Source organism: Scleropages formosus, chromosome 11, assembly GCF_900964775.1.
Source record: "Scleropages formosus chromosome 11, fSclFor1.1, whole genome shotgun sequence".
Classification (NCBI taxonomy): Eukaryota; Metazoa; Chordata; class Actinopteri; order Osteoglossiformes; family Osteoglossidae; genus Scleropages; species Scleropages formosus.
The window spans coordinates 21574716-21593780 of NC_041816.1; the positions used below are offsets into that span (position 1 = coordinate 21574716).

Genomic DNA, 19065 nt, shown 5'->3' on the forward strand with positions numbered 1-19065 from the left:
GACTAGAACCTGTAGTGTGGAATCCCTCGGGCCTGTAACTCATAGTGTGGAACCCCATGAGGCTGAAACCTGTGGCGGCAAATGAAAAGCGGATAGCTGCCCTCTGAACCCCAGAGGAGCGGAGCAACATGCCAGAAAGTGGTTTAATGTATGACTAAATGTCAGATGCCAGGCTTTACAGAATTACTCCTCAGATAAACGACTTCATCGCAGTGCATGCAATCTCTCTTTAGAGCATCCAGTTCGTGGCTAAATTATAACTGGAATTAATAACAATGATTCAACCACAAAGGACATTAAAATAAACATGTTTCCTAAAAGATTATTTTCTAAAAGCTTAATTTTCTGTCTGGTTTTGAGCCATTTGTTATGCTTCAAATACCCTTTGCCTGTAGGGTTTCCCATGCAAAGGGCAAAAACAGATCAATTGCCTTTGCAAGATGCAGTTATTACCACAATAAAAATAATTAAGGGGATACCTTTTTGCCCTCTCATCCCTTTAAAAACCAGTTATTATAAAAGCCCCATTTGATTTCGAACCTGTGGAGGGAGGCAGAAAAATCTGTTCCGCAAACTGCAACAATTGTTCAATTTAATAATGTGCACACAAAAATTACAAAAGTGTAACATGAAAATGTAAATGCATATCGCTACATGTGATATTTGCATCCAGTGATTCAACTTTAGCCAGCTAACTGGAGGTCGTCAAACACTTGAACTAACCCTTGATGACCAGCAGAAATAACAAATTCCCACATACAGGGGTGAGAATTGGAAATCTAACGTCACACCACCACGAGCAGAGATCACAAACTAAAATATTCACTTGCTTACTCACTCACTCATTCACTGTCGACAAACGCGTATCCTAAGACTGGGCTCCAGGGGTCCGGAGCCTTTCCCAGAAGCACGGGGTGCTACGATAAGGAGGGGTTACACCCTGGAGAGGATGCCAGTCCATCGCAACGTAGCCACACTCACACACTACGGGCAAATTCTGAGTAAGAGTAACCTGCAAACCTGTAAACACATGCCTCTGCAGTGTGGGAGGAAACCAGAGCACCCAGAGGAAATTCATGCAAACTCTGAGCCGTGCACACACACACAAGTGAGAACGAATACTACCAGAAATCACAAACTAAAACTTTCATGGACAGAGAAACGTGGGACTACATATTAGCACCAGAAATAAACTACCGCAAGATTTGATTCCAGGCTACTTTTTTAACATGTTTTATGTTCAAACGTCGTGTTTTTACTCTAACACGGATATATGCATGTCCGTGTGCAACATACACTGATACAGTACAGTGAGTAGTTTTTTTTTTTTTTTTTTTTAGATCATGTTTGGTCGACGTATACTTTATACAGCCATAAGAACGGCCTGTTCCTTTATTATTTTTACTGAAATGCAGGAGGTAAACGTTCACAAAGACCCCGTACGCCGCACTTTGATTTTCGTGAGACACGGCGCTGTTCCGAACTTGGCAGGAAGAAAACGACACGGAAGCGCGTCCGTCTCCGAACAGGAAGTGCCGAGAGCGGTGCGCCTTTGAACGGTCTCAAGCCGCCTTCCTTTGCCCAAAAGATGGCGCTGTTGAGTTTCCAAAACGCAGAGCCGCGCTTCTTCTCTCACTCGCTTACACTCCACCTTTTGGACTAAGTGCTGGTTCACACACAATATGTATCGATACGTGTAATTATGTATCATTCATTTTTGCCTTCATAAAAGAAATTTGCTCCGAGCTACTACCGTGGAAGCGACATTTTAAGCACTGAAAGCAAAGGCGTTTTTGCTTTAGTTTATGAAATAGGCTCTCGTTTTTGTGTAACGTTTATTTATTTCACCGAGAACATTCTTAAACGGAAAACAAATTAAATGTATTCCGAACGCTGAAAGACGTTAGCTTTCCAAATCAACTTGAAGTTGCTTGTAATAGAAATGCACTATTAAACATGTGCTTGTGAGAACTGTAACAGGTAATGTTTAGACTAAAACAAAGAATAGTTTATGTAGTGACAACTAAAACTATATGCCTATACATCATGTCCCCCGGATTTATTGTGCTCGCATTATTTTAAGCAATTATTAGTGTTTCTCTTTTCGAATAGTTTAGAATACTTTAAAACTAGTATCATTATTTCGGTGCAGATGCAGTGACACTGACTGTAACCTTGGACGTTTTAAGCGTAACATACACAGCATGCATTTTTTAACTTCCTTTAATGAAAGGAAAAGGATATCGTTTGCGGTGTACTCTTCGCTGGTAATTTATGGTACTTCACCGAGGGCTGTGAAAGAGTTAAGACTGTGAACTCCAGCTGACAGTCAGCTGACGGCCCCTGACAGACACTTCGCCAAAACTTTTGTTTCTCCACTATTATGCTAATTGGCTCGCGGGCCGCGCGAAGCCCCATTGGCTGCGAGTCCCGGTCAATTCCCCGTTTCGAACCTGACGTCAGGGCGCCTATAAAACTCTGCAATGCTTTTCAAACTCATCCGCTGGCTGAGCCTTTTAAAAAATTCTCCAACAAGCCCGGGTTACTGTTTGTTTCTTTTTTTTTTTTTTTTACCTCCTTCATACCTCCTCTGCAAGTCTGCGCCCTCTTGTTTCCTGCACCCTTTCGCAGTCGCCAGTTTTGCGCAGAAGCCATGAGGTGTTGTTGATGTTTGAGGCGCGAAGGTGTCCACGTTCTCGTGCGTTGCGAGGAAAAAAAGGGGCGAAGCGCGCGCCGCCGTCGCTCCGATGCGTCTGTGCAGCAGACTCTGCAAAAGGAGCATAATTTAGGGGGAAAAAAAAAAAGACCGCCGCTGCATACCGACAAAAAAAAAAAAAAAAGGAAGAAAAGAAAAAGAAAACAATTCTTGATTTGAAATAAATAAATAAGAGTTCAAGCTGGCTCACACTCTTCCAAACCAGAACAGTTTGACAGCTGCTCTTCACCCCCTTTGGAGGACTGTCAACAGCAAAAGGATGGCATCAGAACTGGCAATGAGCAGCTCCGACCTGCCCACCAGTCCCCTGGCCATGGAATATGTTAATGACTTCGATCTGATGAAGTTTGAAGTGAAAAAGGAGCCGGTGGAGCCCGATCGCAGCATCAGCCAGTGCAGCCGCCTGATCGCCGGGGGATCCCTGTCTTCCACCCCGATGAGCACGCCTTGCAGTTCGGTGCCTCCTTCTCCGAGCTTCTCGGCGCCCAGCCCGGGCTCCGGCAGCGAGCAGAAGGCGCACCTGGAGGATTTCTACTGGATGACCGGGTACCAGCAGCAGCTGAACCCGGAGGCGTTGGGCTTCAGCCCCGAAGACGCCGTGGAGGCGCTGATCAACAGCACTCACCAGCTTCAGAGCTTCGATGGCTATGCTAGAGGGCAGCAGTTCGCCGGCGCAGCCGGAGCGGGAGGCACCATGGCCGGGGAGGAGATGGGATCTGCAGCCGCGGTGGTGTCCGCTGTGATCGCGGCTGCCGCAGCCCAGAACGGGGGTCCGCACCACCACCACCACCACCATCACACCGGCGGTCACCACCAAGCGCCCAGCGTCCCCTCGAACGGCAGCTCGGGAGGAAGCCACCAGCACATGCATCTGGACGAGCGGTTCTCGGACGAGCAGCTGGTGACCATGTCCGTGCGCGAGCTCAACCGGCAGCTGCGGGGGGTCAGCAAAGAAGAGGTGATCCGGCTCAAACAAAAGAGGAGGACCCTCAAAAACCGAGGCTACGCGCAGTCGTGCCGCTACAAGCGGGTCCAGCAGAGGCACGTCCTGGAGAGCGAGAAGAGCCAGCTCATCCAGCAGGTGGACCACCTCAAACAGGAGATCTCCAGGCTGGTCCGGGAGAGGGACGCCTACAAGGAGAAGTACGAGAAGCTCATCAGCAATGGCTTCAGAGAAAACGGCTCGAGCAGCGACAACAACCCTTCTTCTCCAGAGTTCTTCATGTGAGTCCCTGCTACGAAATGAAAAGAAAAAAAAAAAAATGAAAAAAAAGGCTTAACAACCCCCCCTCTTCATAAAAGTTCTTCATGTGAATTATTTTTGTATGGGGGGGCTTGCTAGACCAAGAAACAAGTTTGCCAACTTTTTTCGTCTTTTTTTTTTTAAATTATTATTTCCACTTGTGAGAATTGGGGTTTGACCAAGCTTTGACAACGTAACGTTCTTCACGTTTTTTTTTTTCCTTTTTCTTTTTTTCTTTTTTTTTTTTGAGGGGGGATTAGAAAGATTGAACTCGCCATCAGAAAAGTATGTTCTTCATTTTGGAGTTTGCTCGTTGAAACCTGCCATAAACTTCGTTTTTATTACCATACTTATTATTGTTGTTTCTACATTTGTTTAGCTCATGTGAGTTTTTTTTTTTCGTTATTTTGGCTTGCTGTGTTAATATTAATAGAAATGTCATAGTTTCACATATATTTTTTCCTCCATAGTTGATGTTTGACCTTATGTTCTATACGCATGTGTGTGCGTTACTGCACACACTTATTTATATGCATACATCCCTGGAGTCCATCAGCTTGAGTTTACTTTTTTACTTTTCACGCTTAAAATATGCATATATACATAAACATCTGCCAAATCAAATGCAGCTACAACATTTTTTTTTTGCCTTTTTTTGTTTTATAAGCGAAACTCCGAAGACTGTTGCCATGTCCACCCCATTCTCATCTCATGCATTACTCTTGCTATTTTATGTTTAGCAAAAACAAGAAAACTGTACAGAAAAGAAAGCTTACATTGTTAAAATAAGAGACTCTATATTACTCAATAGCCCTGCATGCTGGACATGTATGGTTTTTTTTTCCCCTCTCCCTTTATTGTGCTTGAAAAGGAACTTTTTCTTGGATGACTCCGGCATGGCATACATAACTTTCTTTTACTGCCTCATCACTTTTTTGGGATTTGCAACAAAAAAGTGAGAGAGACATCCTGTATCACCATCCCCCTCCATTGAAAATCCATCTGGTTTGTTGGACTGTGTGTCTCATTTCTGTACAGTGAATATGCTCTCACACATTTCCCTTCAAAGTTGTCAGACTGGATTCCTTGAGAAGGGGTGAAGGACTTCAACGTTTATTAAAAAAGGAAATAATCCCTTTTTGGGACTAAAACTATTGCTTAAAGCGGTTTGTTTGTTTGATAATGCCCCCATCTTAATGCAACTCTGGAATTCTATGGATTCCTAGTACATAATTTAAGTATAGTTTTATAATCCGTAAGATGAAAAGTGAATATGGATATGCAGCAGGTTGTTACTGAAAAGGAATGTGGTAGGTAAATTAGGATTTCATAGATGTAGGTTTTATAAGATCCTATGCACTAAATTGTTCTGTGTTTTTTTTTTTTTTCTGTTGTTAATGTAAAGGGGGGAAGTGGGTTAAATATGTAAAATAAAATGGGGTTTTTAAAAACGAAAAGAGAGCTTTTGCAGCATGTGCTTGCAATCAGAAGAGAAGCTTGACAGATGTAGCCCTTGTTATACCACTGACTATATTTTAAACCAAAGTCTGTCATGAGAGACTTCTACTTGGTCAACGAGGACCACCATACATTTCAAAATGTGTTCCTCTCAAAGATTTTAAGTATTTGGACTGAATTGCACTAAAATGTAATCTGCAATCCTATATTACAGAATGAGAACTGTTTAGAACGCTAATATATATTTAAAAATCATGGCATTGATGAAGAATTGAATGATCCAATTTTAATAGCTGTATTATCACGCAGGTTGAGATTTAAAAAAAATAATAAATAAAAAAAACGAATCCATTATTTCCAAGGCAATAATATATTGATCAGTAATGTCTGGACATTAAGAATTATACAGGGATTGATACCCTGGTTTTGGAAGAAAATGGGGAAATATCATTCATCAGTAATTTAAAAATATATATGTTAATTGAAACATTTCTTCATTTTATATATTTTGCTGTGCAAAATTATTTCACTCACTAACCATATGTGATGTTCATGTATGTGCTTATTTCCATTTCATACCATTAAACAGTATGCAATAAATAAATAATTGCAAACTGGGCTTCATTTAGTTTTTCGGTCCCCTCAGCACAAGTCAGTCGTGTTTCAGATCTATTTTACATGAAACTTGGCTCGTAACAGTCCAAGCCAAGGTCTGTCAATGAGACAACGTCGACATTGATCCTCATGCTTGGAGAGGTGATCGTTTAAAATATGAACTTGTCGGCGTTACGTTAGTTCTTCCTTAATTGTCCTTTTTCCTTGTCTTTGAAAAGCAGTAAAAAAAAGCAGTTCACGCGATCAGTTTCAGAGCCAGAATGAAAGGACTGGACTCGAATGGACTGATGACACGCCAGTCCTAACTTGCAGTGTTTCAGTGAGGCGTCACTGTGGAGTGTTAGTAGTGTGTGCCGTCACGTATTCGAGAGTGTTACTGCTCGGTGACGCCGTGCGGTGTCACTTTGGAGTGTTGCTTGCTGTGGAGTGGCACCACGGCGCGCTCTTTTCCACGCATCCACGTGCCGGGCTTCGCAGGTTTCCCTCGGTAAATTACATAAGAAAAAAAAAAGAAGCATTTTTTGTTCTTTTTTCTGAGCCGTTGTGTAGAACGGCAGAACGCTGCAGGGTGTTGCTATAGGACACCAGTGACACAGCGCGTTGCGATGATGTGTGGGTTACAATGTGTCATATTGATCATTGAGAAAAAGGAAGGGAAATGCACGAGCTAGAATAACGGCAGTTGGGGCGCTCGAAAACCTCATGAAATATATGACTAATGCCGGATGAAAGTCGATCACATTTCAGCATCCGAGTGAAGGAAAAGGACAGAAGCACGTCTGTTTGTCAGGAAGCCGTTCATGTGAAAGACCACAGGAACCGAGTCAAAGTGTTCGCTTGTTTCTGCGCTGTTTGGCCTTTTGATCGCATTGCACAACTTCCAATAGCAGCCGCTCGCCCTCTTTCCATATCGTGGTTAATTATTCATTTCAAGACAAACTTTGGCACTTCGATTTGCTCAGGTAATTTTCTATATGCAGGACCCTTTGAACCCTCGAAGTTTAGAATATATGTTATTCATTAACTTGTAAATAAGAAAATGGTATTGACCTCAGACAAGGGGTGGCGCGTGCTAAAGTGAAACAAAAGTCATCATTTCATTCTGAGGGATGCTTTCTAAATTGCTTGTTAAAAGTGCCCTGCACGTTTTATGAAGAATTTCATACTATAAACTACATGCCAAGGCATCAGAATGATGTCAAGTTAAGATGCATCCCTGTCGGCCATGAACAGCCTTCTAATATATATTTTAATGTTTAATTACAATCTCTTTAAAGCGGTGAGCGAACGTAGGGAAGTAAGTAATATAGCTGCAAGACGAAATAACACTGACTTTGCTGAAATGTAAATCGTCACTCATTATTACTCCTATTCCTAAATATTTTGTCATGGAAAGTAACATGCCAGCAATAGGTGGCAAGTACTACTAAAAAGGGGGGGAAAATCCCTTGTGACAAATTCTGTAGATGACAGTGTGACTTATGACATCAGAGGTAGATTTTGGTAGTGGGACAATGAATAAGAAAAGCTAGTCTGTGGAATTTGTGGTTTTATGTGTGGCAGCGTCAGTCTCCTGCATCTCTTTGTCCATTCACCTCTCTGCTGTTTCTCTCATCTGCCTGTTGTAAATACACCAGGGTGTAGGTGTCGACATTTATGTTCCAGTGCTTAACGGTTTCCTGACAGGTAAGTCAAAAGCCTTGCAGACTGAGCACAGTGGGTACTGATCTGAGCCACTTATTTTGTTTTGCGCTGCATAAAGAAGTAAATAAAGATAGGGCCAAACTTCAGGGAGGTGAATATTTCATTGAGAATTAGTCTAAACCGGACGTCCGAACAGAGTTGCTTGCATCATGTGCATGTGCGGATATGTGATTTTCAGAATTTTATGCTTCTTTGGGAACACTTTCTGTTTTTTGTAAGTAGTTGTCGGAGAAAAAGCTTAGGATTTTGAGATTTGTTTTATTTCAATTCCCCCCCCCCCCCTCTCAGACTGAGTATGCAAGAGTTCCAATGCAGTAGAATAGCAGGGGGTGTGAAAAGAGATTACATCATCAGCAGATTTTTTTTTTTTTTTTTTTAAACCATAAGGCTCCTTAATGAACTGCAGTGTGTATCCACATTCATATGGCTCGCCTGATGCTGTTGGAAATTTGTTCTTGGACACATATTGAAAACATGAATCATTCTTATCCATTGCAAAAACTATATTATTAAAATATGAACGAAGATGACTAATTTTTATTTTTACATGCATCTTACAAATGTAATCAAAATGACACAAGGCCTTGATACAAACAAATATTTCTTGATAAATATGTTCAAGATAAGCAATGCCTGCATCTGTTGGTGTGTTATATGTGATGTCTAGAGATTAAAAGGGAGTGATGTAGTTGCTGGTGTAGCCATGTGCAAGTGGGTGGATGACAGAGAAAAGGAGAGAGCATTTCGGCCTTTGACTGCGTGTAGGAAGTGGGCCAGATTAAAAGAGAATTCCATATCATTTGCAATTCTGTGTGATTTAATAATAGTTATCCTACTCTTAATTGTACTGTGAGAAGATACTAACCTACTGCTTCTTAATTAAAAAGGAATTCATGGACCAGAGGGAGGAATCAACCTGCAATACTGCACAATAAGTTGTATTTCAATATGAATTGTAGCATTAGACTTTTTTTTCTAAATTTTATTTTTGCTTATTTTTCCCTGTTGTGCAAACAGTGTTTGTCTCGACAATGAAACATTTCGGTGAAATTGGTATCATCTGTCCCTAATATTCGTCTTTCAAAGTGTGGATGTATCACTGGGGTGACTTTAATAACCTTAACCCTGGTACGCAGGAAAGTAACGATTGCCAATTGGTTTCACTGGAAAGAATATTGTCCAGACGTATTATAAAATCCACGTCCACCAGGTCTAACAATGAGCTTTGGAAGCATCTGATTTATGTATTCATCTACTTTGAAATGCACGTTTAATTCCATCTCTAATCTTCCGTTGCGCTTCTGTATTTCAGGAATGCAGCGGTACTGTCTGTCCCGCATTGCTGACAGTGGCGCACCGTTATACCGCTTCCAATCCTGGAATAATCCGATGTACGTAGGCAACACACACCATTTATAAGCACAATTATTAAAATGTCAGCGCCCTGACACACACAGACATATATATATATATATATATATATATATATATATATATGTATATCACTTCTAGCCTTAACTTTTAGTACTCTTTAGAATTGCATAGTCACTCAAATAATTTCTTGATTGTTTTGATTTTCATATCAGGTGCTTGTTTTTTATTAGGACCAGCAGTGAATTTATGTTTGTCGGTGGAACAGGTGTCCTTCATTGGGACACAGTGACACCTGAAATGACAAATAAGACTATTGAGCCTACAGGACCTTCTATTTTCGGAGTGTTCAAGTCCCAAGCGGTTTAGAACACGCACTGTGACTGTTCCTCAGCGCTCCTCCAGCCCCGCGCTTTATTTAACCCGTGTGATGTCATTTAGACACTGTCAGAATAAAGTACCTTAGAAAGTGTTGATTAACATATTGCTAACTCATTTGTTTACTTGGCGATACGAGAACTTTATTTTTTTTTAACTGGGTTTTGTAATGAACGTCCAGCATTACGCAACTGCGTTCATAATCAAGTAATATATATTCTCGGTATTCGAACCTTCTTCGTAATTTCCAAATTAGTGTTCTCAGTTGCAAGGAAAGTATTTCCTTCAAACGACGGGTTGCACGCAAACTTATTCATAACCAACCATGGAGAAGTTGCTCGTGCGGAACAGAGTCCTGCATCATGACATGTCGTCGTAGTTATTTAAATTAACACTTGGACACTTTTTTCCTCCAATCTCAGCCTCGCAGAACAATTTTTATTTTTTTTTTGCATTAATTGACGCTTCTCTCTGTTGTCTCTAATATATTGTGCCGACAAATCTAACTGAAAGCTCGCATTTACAGAAAGTAAATCTTAACATTTACTTCAGAGCCTCAGAGGTAAAAATAAAAAAAAAAAAAAAAAAAAAAGTGAAGCGCGCCGCGTGGACCTGCCCAGAGTGTGAACGCGCAGCGCGGCACCGGGACTCTAATTAAAGCCCAGCGCAGATGAGCGCTTCAGAAGCTCATTATGGTCAAATCAAGTTTCTCCTTCGAACCCGAGGTCACAGTTCAACGGGATAAAATATATCCAGGTTAAAAATAACAGCTCTGCAAATGTGCGCCAGTATAAATCGAGTTCACCACAAAGCAGTCAGGGGCTGCGATTATTTTACCCAATAGGTGGAGTCCCTCTTAGGTTTTGCAATCTGAAGATTCCAGGGTCGAATCCCCCTCCTGCTGTAGCACCCTTCAAGATAATTGTCCTGCACTGATATGGTAAGAATACCATGCTGTATAGGTAAACCATTGTAAAACTGATTATCTGAGAACGTAAGTCGCCTTGGACAAACTAGGCGTCAGCTGGATGTATGCATAATAATGGTAAACCGTTTTTCCCCCTTTTTGGAGATGCGGAACCTAGTCGTCCGACAACGAAAGCCCTTTGCGCGGATCTCAAACCCGTGCACAGGAATGCAGAGGGCGACCTCTCTGTGCGCTTCCATTGTCCCGTCCGCGCAATCCGTTAGGTCGATAGACTGGGGGGGGGGAGAAACAGAAAGATAATTAATAATGAAGTTAAGAAATAATTAGGTTTTTGTGGTTAAAGGTGATTAATGTGTTAATACTGTATTTTCTGATAAAAATAATAATAGTGACACTACAACAATCTAGGTTATCAGTGACTGTTGGTGTAAGGGTTAGCTACTGTTAATTATTTCTTAATGTTATGAATTGCAGCTACTAGTATTAACTGATTGCATACGCTCAGTTTACTTAGATGTGCACATACATACTCCTGTAATTAACTTTGCTGCTGCATAGTATTTATTGTATTACCTTCAAACTACTATATTACATTAAAGTTACTTCATTACTTTGTATTTGTCATGTTTGTGCCTGATGAGCATAAACCACTTGAAATTCCTTGTAAGTTCTTCTAGACATGCAGAAAAGAAAGAAAAAGAGGCGCTTTCATATGGCTGTTTCCACCTTCTTGATTCTCTTAACAAACCGCTAACAATTCAATTTACACTCAATGGCTTAAACTGTCCTTAGCTCCCAATTAAACGACATCCCAGAGACATCATTTACAACACGAGAAATGTACTGCTGCTGGGCCACTTCCAAGCTCACGTTTACGCAGACCGTAGTGCGTGAGTATGGACTGGATGCCTTATTTATGCCTACTCTTGCTGCTGCACTGCATTGACTTGTGAAGATACTTATCAAAGGGAGTTTGTGAAAGTGTATCTTCAACAATCTTGCCTTTTCGTGGACCCTAGTTGCCATAATGTAGCTGCTGTGAATCACCATTCCATTAAGCTTACTGACACACAGCTATCCTAATTTAATTTGTTTATCTGGTGCTCTTCCAAAAAGCATAGGGGATGTTCAGTGTGTGTGTGGTCACAATGGGAAACATGTTGCTTCTGTCACCTCATTGCTAGGCTAGGGTATTAAAGCATTTAAATATCCATGGCTTGAAAAGTGTGGGCTTTTTCTGTAATCAGCAGAGCTAGGGTAATAGTTGCCTTATGTTTTGTAGCAAAACATTTTTAAAATTAACGTCTTAAGAAAATAAATATTTCGGAAAGATTTACCACATTTTGAAACTGAACCCACATTTAATCTTCAAAATGATTCAATGAAGCCTTTTGTTTAATCTAATTTAGTAAGTGAATAATTAAATTTGCCATTTTGAAGGTTTTTTTCTAAGTGTCGGTAATGTGGATGCTCTGGGCCACCTTCAAGTACATTCCCTTTTGAATTTATGTGACTTTAGAGCACAATGTGGCTTCTGTTGGTGAACTCAGTTATGCTAATAATAAGACGACTCTAGATATTAAGGTAGGCAGTTTAAAAAAATGTTTTGATAATCAGCCTGGTCAAAAACATGAAACACACCCTTTGTGAAAAAACGTGATATAGCAGCTATAGCAATATAAATTAAAAAAAAATCTACGAAGAGATCTGGATCATAATTCAAGAAAATTAAAAAACTTGGGCTGTGCATTTTCCAAAGTGCTTTTTTTATTTATGTATTGGGAAAAACAGATGCAATATAAATGTGAGAGTGGATGTTTGTTAGTCACAAAGTCACAAAACTATGTTTTAATGCAAACATAGCCCTGGAGTATTTGCCAGATTACTAAACTGTTGAGATTTTTCCCCTGTTAACTTCCTTTCACATTCCAGCTCTTAACAGATACATGACAGTACCTGCTAAAACATATCATTTCTAATTTTAAAATATTTATTAAAAGTATTGACCTTGAAATCAGAAGTAACTGTCAAACAGGAATTAGTTGTTAAGTTATATTTTGTTGTATTTTCTGGACATACTATTCTAAAGGACACCATATTTCCCCCTAGAAGTCCTGCTGCCCATGGGGTGAGTAACACAAGCTTTTGAATTTATCTGTGATGCTCTTTTCCACAGCATTGGCGCCCTGTTTTGTGCTCAGTGGGTGGAGGGGCTTTTGAGCCTCATGTCACTCATAGGGGGGTGGACACCAAAACAACGGACAAGAGAACGGACTGTGTTCAAATCACAGAGAGGAATTCCTGTAGGGCCAACAATGCACTGTTCAGGGTCCAAAAAATGGGCGAGCCAGAGTCTGGAGCAGCATTTTGGCCATTGCAAATCCATTAGAGTAATCCCCGATGTCGGAGGACCTGGAGACGTGCCGCCACACTCATTCTTTGGGCGAAACTGGCTGAGCAGGAAAGGCTCCCATCACAAGACATGTTACATTTCAAATTTGTGGTTCACACTTAAAGGCCGCAACCTCACTGCCAAGGCGTAATTACGGGTTAAGCGTAATCACGTCTATGATTCCCTTTTTTTATCTATTGCAAAAAGCAACGTACAAACCATAGGCCGTAGTTTAGCTTGCCAAGTTAAACTTCTTTTCTTTTTTGTCTTTCCCAGAACAGCAAAGTACGGAGTCACAGTCATTTCTGAAACTGTCTACCACGTTTTATTTCCATTTCCACTTCCTGTTTAGAAATATTGACATCTATTAGAAACATGTATTCTACACATTTGTAAGGGTTAATGAGAGGTGTGACACAAATAACACTATCCTCACATAGGGAGAACATTTTCGTTGGAGGTCAACGATATGAAAACTTGTTTGAATCCATACATATTGACATCCGAATCATTTACATACATTATGCTTTAATGTCCTTAAACAGAACTGACAGGGTGTGTGTGGGAGGAAGTCGATGTTGTGTGCTCAGTTGTCCTTTGCAAAAGGACCTTGTGTCAGTCTGCCTGCGATCTTTATAGGATATACAGAACGAAAAAAGCAGGGAGTGTGCTGCTTCCAAAAGGTCAATGAAGGATGCAGCACATTTTCATATTACACAAAGCACATGGTGTAATACCATGCCATGAAATTAATTTATTCATCTGTCGGAACTAAGTTCTTTTAAGAAAGTTGTTGGAAAACAAGTCCTGTCCCCTGTAAAATGTACACTGTAGATATGAGCAGTAACTGGGGAAAAGCACAAAATGCTATTTTAGTGTCAAGAGTGTGTGCAGAGGCCTGGGCAGCAGTCAGAAATGACAAGTCGAGGCCCTGCGAGGGGAAACACGGTGCCCTGTTGTTTCACACCTTCTGCAAGTCCATCTGCCATCATGAAGGTCAATGTGACAACGAGCAAAATCACTCTTTAAACTGTAGTGAAAGCTCTTTTTTTTTTTTTTTTTCCTTGAGGGAGAAATTAGAAATGCAGATCAATTACAATGCTCTTATTTTATTAGGAAATACTTTCTCTCTCGCTCTCTGTGCAGCAGAAAGTTGAACTGCACTTCAAATAGATATTTATAAGAAGTACACTTTAGCCTCATTATAGCATTGTCCTTGAAAGTCTGCCTTGCTTCGGGTCATGCTGATAATGAGGTGTGCTGTACACTGTGGAGTAATTTTATCTGCCTGAAAATGTACTGAAAGCAAAGACACAGTCATTTAGATTAATCTGCGTCTACCTCGATTGTTTTGTAGCAGCAAGCTTTTTGAAGCGCCATAAACGGTGTGAAAATATTTTTCTCTTACAGTTCATGTGCTTTCATAAAGGGTTGTTTCGTGTCTGGCTCATAACTACTCTTATTATTTCAGATTTTGAATAATACATTTGACCGGAAAATTTATACGTAAAGAAACAGTATTTTTGGGAAAACAAGCACATATGCTTGAAATGCCTCTTTCACACATTTGAAAGTGGTGTTCTTTTGAACTGATTATATATATATATATATATATAGACAATTACAGGAATTCTAAAATAATTAATGCATAAATAACCTGTAGTTCTCTATTTTAAAAATTAAAACAGTTCGTAGCTGGAATTTTTGTGCCTAAAAGGGGGTTACAACTAATTTACATTCAGGACTTTTTTTTTTTTTTTTCCTTTCGCTTTTTCACTGTAACTCGCAGGGTGTGCACAGCTGAAAGGAACTTCAGTCAAGTTTGTCGTACTGTACTATTTTGATTACTTCCATTTCCCTGATGTTTGCTAAAGTTCAGTAAAACTGAGTTACGTGGCATTTATTTGAAAACCTAATAATTTAACTCCCCCATCACATGTACCTGGGGCCCAGTATAATGGTGCAGATTCATTACACTGTGTCCCATTGTTTTCTGCTGCATTAGATGTGCGTGACCACTGTCCACTTTCAAATACCTTCTTATCAAGCTTACAGATGAATGCAGCATAGGTGTTAATGCATAGGCTTTTCTCTCCGCAGTGCTGTCTAATTACCTTCTATATTCAAACATCTTTTTTCTTTATATATACAAACTAAATAAATTTTTCAGGGAAACCGTAGAGTGATAAAATATGTCTGCAGTGACATGAAACTATGTAAAAGTAGCAGGCTCAGATTAATGTGCAACAGAGACATATTCTCCATCACATACCACAAATGCTCAGGACTACTAAAATATACATTTTGTATAATGTAAAATCTGAGAGTGCAAAAAATACTGCAAGATTCCTTTTCTTACACTTCAACCGTACCACACATCCACATATCTGAAGAAAAGTTTAGAATATCAAAATGAAATTCATCAGAACTTACAACTGTATATCAATCAATGAACATTTTTGCAGTGTTATTTGTTTTGCCCAGCTTGTGTATTTTATTGTTCGCATTGAGTATTTAATTAATGTATTAACTTGTTCGTTCTTTCATTTAATGAAGGAAAACAGTTATCGAACCAGTTAAATCTCCCAAGAATGTCATGTAGGAGGCCCAGCATAAGGCACACCGGAGTGGAGCCCAGGCTGTGTTGTACCTGCATCTCAATAATGTCCTCCTTGAGCCGCAGTGCCCTGCCTCTCCCACAGTTGCTCCCAGGTAGCCCTTCAGGGGAGACATTGATCTCTCAGTCAAGCAAGGTGACCTAACAATGCTCTCAAAGTGTTTTTTTTTTCCTCATTAGGCTCCTTTTCTCTTTTTTTTTTTTTTCCTCTTGAGGGCCATGCCCACTGTCTGTGGAACATTGCACTGAGCAAGTAGTGGGGGTTGGGGGGGTAACCAAAACCTTTCTTAGCTAGTCCTCTGATTTTGGTGGAAACTTCTGTGGATACCCATAATGTGAGGTTCATCCTGGCTGACTACGCTGAATCATGTCACCCACAGTGTACTCTTTATCCTTAAGCTGAAGCACAGCTTGCTCTAAGAATCACACGCAAATGTTTTTTGGGAACCGAAAATTGGTGTAGTGATTTTCAAGACTCAGTGGCATTGAATTTTCGTTGAAACATACTGCTAATTCAGTTGTTCTTTGAGAGAGACAGCTATTGGCAGAGAGTGACTTCTGTTGGAGAATCAGGGACTGTAGTTCAACCAATCTGAGCTGAATCCCATCTCCACTGTTGCTATTTACATTTGATCATTTAGCTGATGCTTTTCTCTAAAGCAACTCACAATGTTAATCTACATGCAATTACTGGCCCATTTGTATAGCAGGGTAAATTTTATTGAAGCAATTCTGAAGTAAGGGCTATTTGCAAGGGTGCTACAGCCAAAAGTGAGTTTGGAACCTGTACCCTGTTGGTCCACAGGGAGCAGCTCTAACCACTGCACTACCAGCTGTCCCTATTTGCCATAAATGTTACTATATTACCTTTCCATTTTCCAAACGTAAACATGCCTTATTTAGTAATTTTCTGTATTTATGCATACATGCACGTATTTTTTTCTTTCATTTATTTACTTATTTAAGAGAATGTTGATAAGCATCATGGTTCTTTCATGCATTTCATGCTCTCTAGGCGGAAATCTTGGCTGAAAGGGTCAGGGTCCATTTTTTTTTTTAGCTCCCTTTAAATCAGATTAGACTGCAGATGAATTGGCTACATTGTTGTTTAAAAACATGGATGTAGGGATTTCTGATTGTTTTTCTTGACCTCGTCTGCAGTTAGTCACAAACGCTGGCTATGGGGTTTCCACAAGTTAGCATAAGGAAAGCTTTTCCGGCTCTATCCAGCCCAAGAGCACTCCCTCAAAGACACCATTGTAAAGATGTTTCGTCCAAAGAGGTTCCAGGCGTTGACCGTTTTTTAAGCGGCTCACATTATAGTCCTGTAGAGCGATGGTTTCTGTAGGCTCAGCAGTCTTGGCACTTATGTGGTTAGGACATGTTTACAAAAGAAAATGTGTTCAGAGTTTTTCAAATGGTCTATATTCACTTTCTGAGCAATTATTTATTGAAACATTCAGAAGGCTTAAATTAGGAGTATCACAAGATTCCATTTGTACATGTTGTAGATGTTTACGTTTCAGCTCATTAAACTATAGCTTTACAAATTCTATATATTTCAATATGAAAACACATAAATTACCTATATTGTGAATATGCAGTATAAGAAAACATTTCCTGTGTATGTTTCTTCAAATTTTTGGTAAATATATTTATCTGTCTGTCTGTATGTATGTATATGTGTATGTGTGTGTACAATAACACTTTTCTATCTCACCCTAAGAAAAAGAAAGCACACAGTTTTTTCTTAGATATGCAAATGGTGTTGGCAAAATTCTTTTTGCAGATACATATTAATAAGACATCAAGTATTAAAACTTTAGATATGTCTTCAGGCCTTTTTCTCTTGTGATTATACCCACCTGTATTTTCTGTAGATTCGCTACTCAGCATAATGGTGAAAGCAACAGTATGAAGTTAGTAAAAAATTAAAAGTGAACCACCATTTCCAGGTTTCTTCTTCATAGTTCCAAAGGTTTTTTATTCCACTGTTGGTTTGTTGAAGGGTCATGTTATGATTTTACGCTATGTTTGCAATGAATTGCAAAAAAAAAAGAAAAAACAGTTTAATTAATGTTTTGGAAAATACAACCTTGCTGTAGCATCCTAAAATTCAGTTCGATTATTGAATGACTGTGACTCATATGTCCTGAATGGTAACAGCCACTATGGTCACGTTAGTAAAGTTAAAGCCTTATTTATACTATTAATGTCCTGTCTATACTCGCTAACTAAAGACATAGGGAAAAAAAGTGGGGATCCTCACAACAAAGTTCATAAACCCTATCATCAGTTTAAGCACATTGAATATTCCAGAAAAAATGCTGAACGATAGTGACAAACTGACCATATAGTTTCATAAAAAAGAAAACTTTTAAAACTAGAAAAGTTCTAAAATTCTGTGGATCAGCAGGCCAATAATAAGCCATGTTGAGGTCAAGATCTGTAAAAGAGAAAATGTTAGCTGGAGAAAAAATATTCCCTGAATGACAAATGCTTGTGACACTTGTGTCATAACTCCTTTTTAAGAGTTTTATCTGAAATATATAATTTTAAGTATAAGAAATGTATTAGTACTATGTATCACTGAATCTAACATAATCGCATTCATATTTTCTTTGCATTCGCATTGTTTTTAACGTGTATATTAGATATGTGTGTTTGTTCATCTGCTGGGTATAAGAGAAAAAGCACTAGTTCCTTGGTGTAGGATTTCTGCCAAACCTGTGCTGCACCACTGGGTGTGTAACCCCTATAATTTGGTCCCATAAACCCGATTTTGACCGCTGCAACCAACATGTGTTCTGGGAATCTGTTGTTTAACAGTGATATATTGTTAATGTTTTTTTGAGGGAAAGGTAAGTTTATTTTAATGTGATTACTTTAAGTGTATGTATGGATGCCTTTTCCTGTGTCTTGACTATTCTGTTTTTGATGTGCCCTGCTAGGTCGTCAAGAAAATTTCTACATCTGTGATGGGGAGGACCCTCTGCCCTTGACCTCAATGACGGAGGTAAACTCCAGCTTTTTTTTCCTTCTGTCCAGCACTTTAAGAGACACTTTACTGCATTACAGTGAGCCTTTGGTGTCCTAATCCAATCACCCTCTGAGCTAAGAGATTGTTCATAGTGGACACACTATTGTATTGCCTAGCGTGGTGAACATGGTTGGCAAGGATATGCGCTCGTCAGATAATCTTTTGAAAACAGTTCAGGTTTTTACGAAAGACAAGGATAAATAATGCACACGTTAACATACACCACCAAAGGATGGTGAAAGTGACTTTATAAATAACTGTTGCAAGTGATTCAAAGCCACAGTAAGTTTTTCTTCGCATAGTTTAAATTAGCTCTTAAAAGTTACAATATTATACTCTATGTTGCTGTTCGTTTGCATCATTTTGTGAAATTTTTGAAAGACTCATTTATAATCGTATAAATGTTTTCTGTAATAATTGTGATGTTAAGATTTAGCTGAATTTACTAGAAAATGTGCTTTCATTGAACACCATTAGTCACATTTTATTCTCAGTAATTACAGTATAGGGTGTTATAAATGCTGGCCCTTAGTATTTTATTTTCACATCTGTAAACTTTGCGTTCTTTTGATAATTAAAAGAAATCTACTGTGGAATGTTCAT

The 19065-nt window shown here is 39.5% G+C and overlaps 1 protein-coding gene across 1 annotated transcript; it reads left to right on the plus strand.

Annotated features, from left to right (window-relative positions):
* Positions 1 to 2058: 2058 nt before the first annotated feature.
* On the plus strand, positions 2059 to 18438 carry mafa (MAF bZIP transcription factor a). Its single transcript, XM_029256252.1, has 2 exons — positions 2059 to 3940; positions 18374 to 18438. The coding sequence occupies exons 1-2, from the start codon at positions 2976 to 2978 to the stop codon at positions 18399 to 18401; spliced, it is 993 nt and encodes a 330-aa protein (XP_029112085.1). The 5' UTR covers positions 2059 to 2975; the 3' UTR covers positions 18402 to 18438.
* The last annotated feature ends 627 nt before the right edge of the window (positions 18439 to 19065 follow it).

Excerpts from the sequence above, each read along its gene's own strand:
- mafa (XM_029256252.1), top strand. The coding sequence starts at position 2,976 with ATGGCATCAGAACTGGCAATGAGCAGCTCCGACCTGCCCACCAGTCCC. Across the intron at positions 3,941-18,373 it reads TCTTCTCCAGAGTTCTTCAT|GTCGTCAAGAAAATTTCTAC; the intron begins GTGAGTCCCTGC and ends GTGCCCTGCTAG.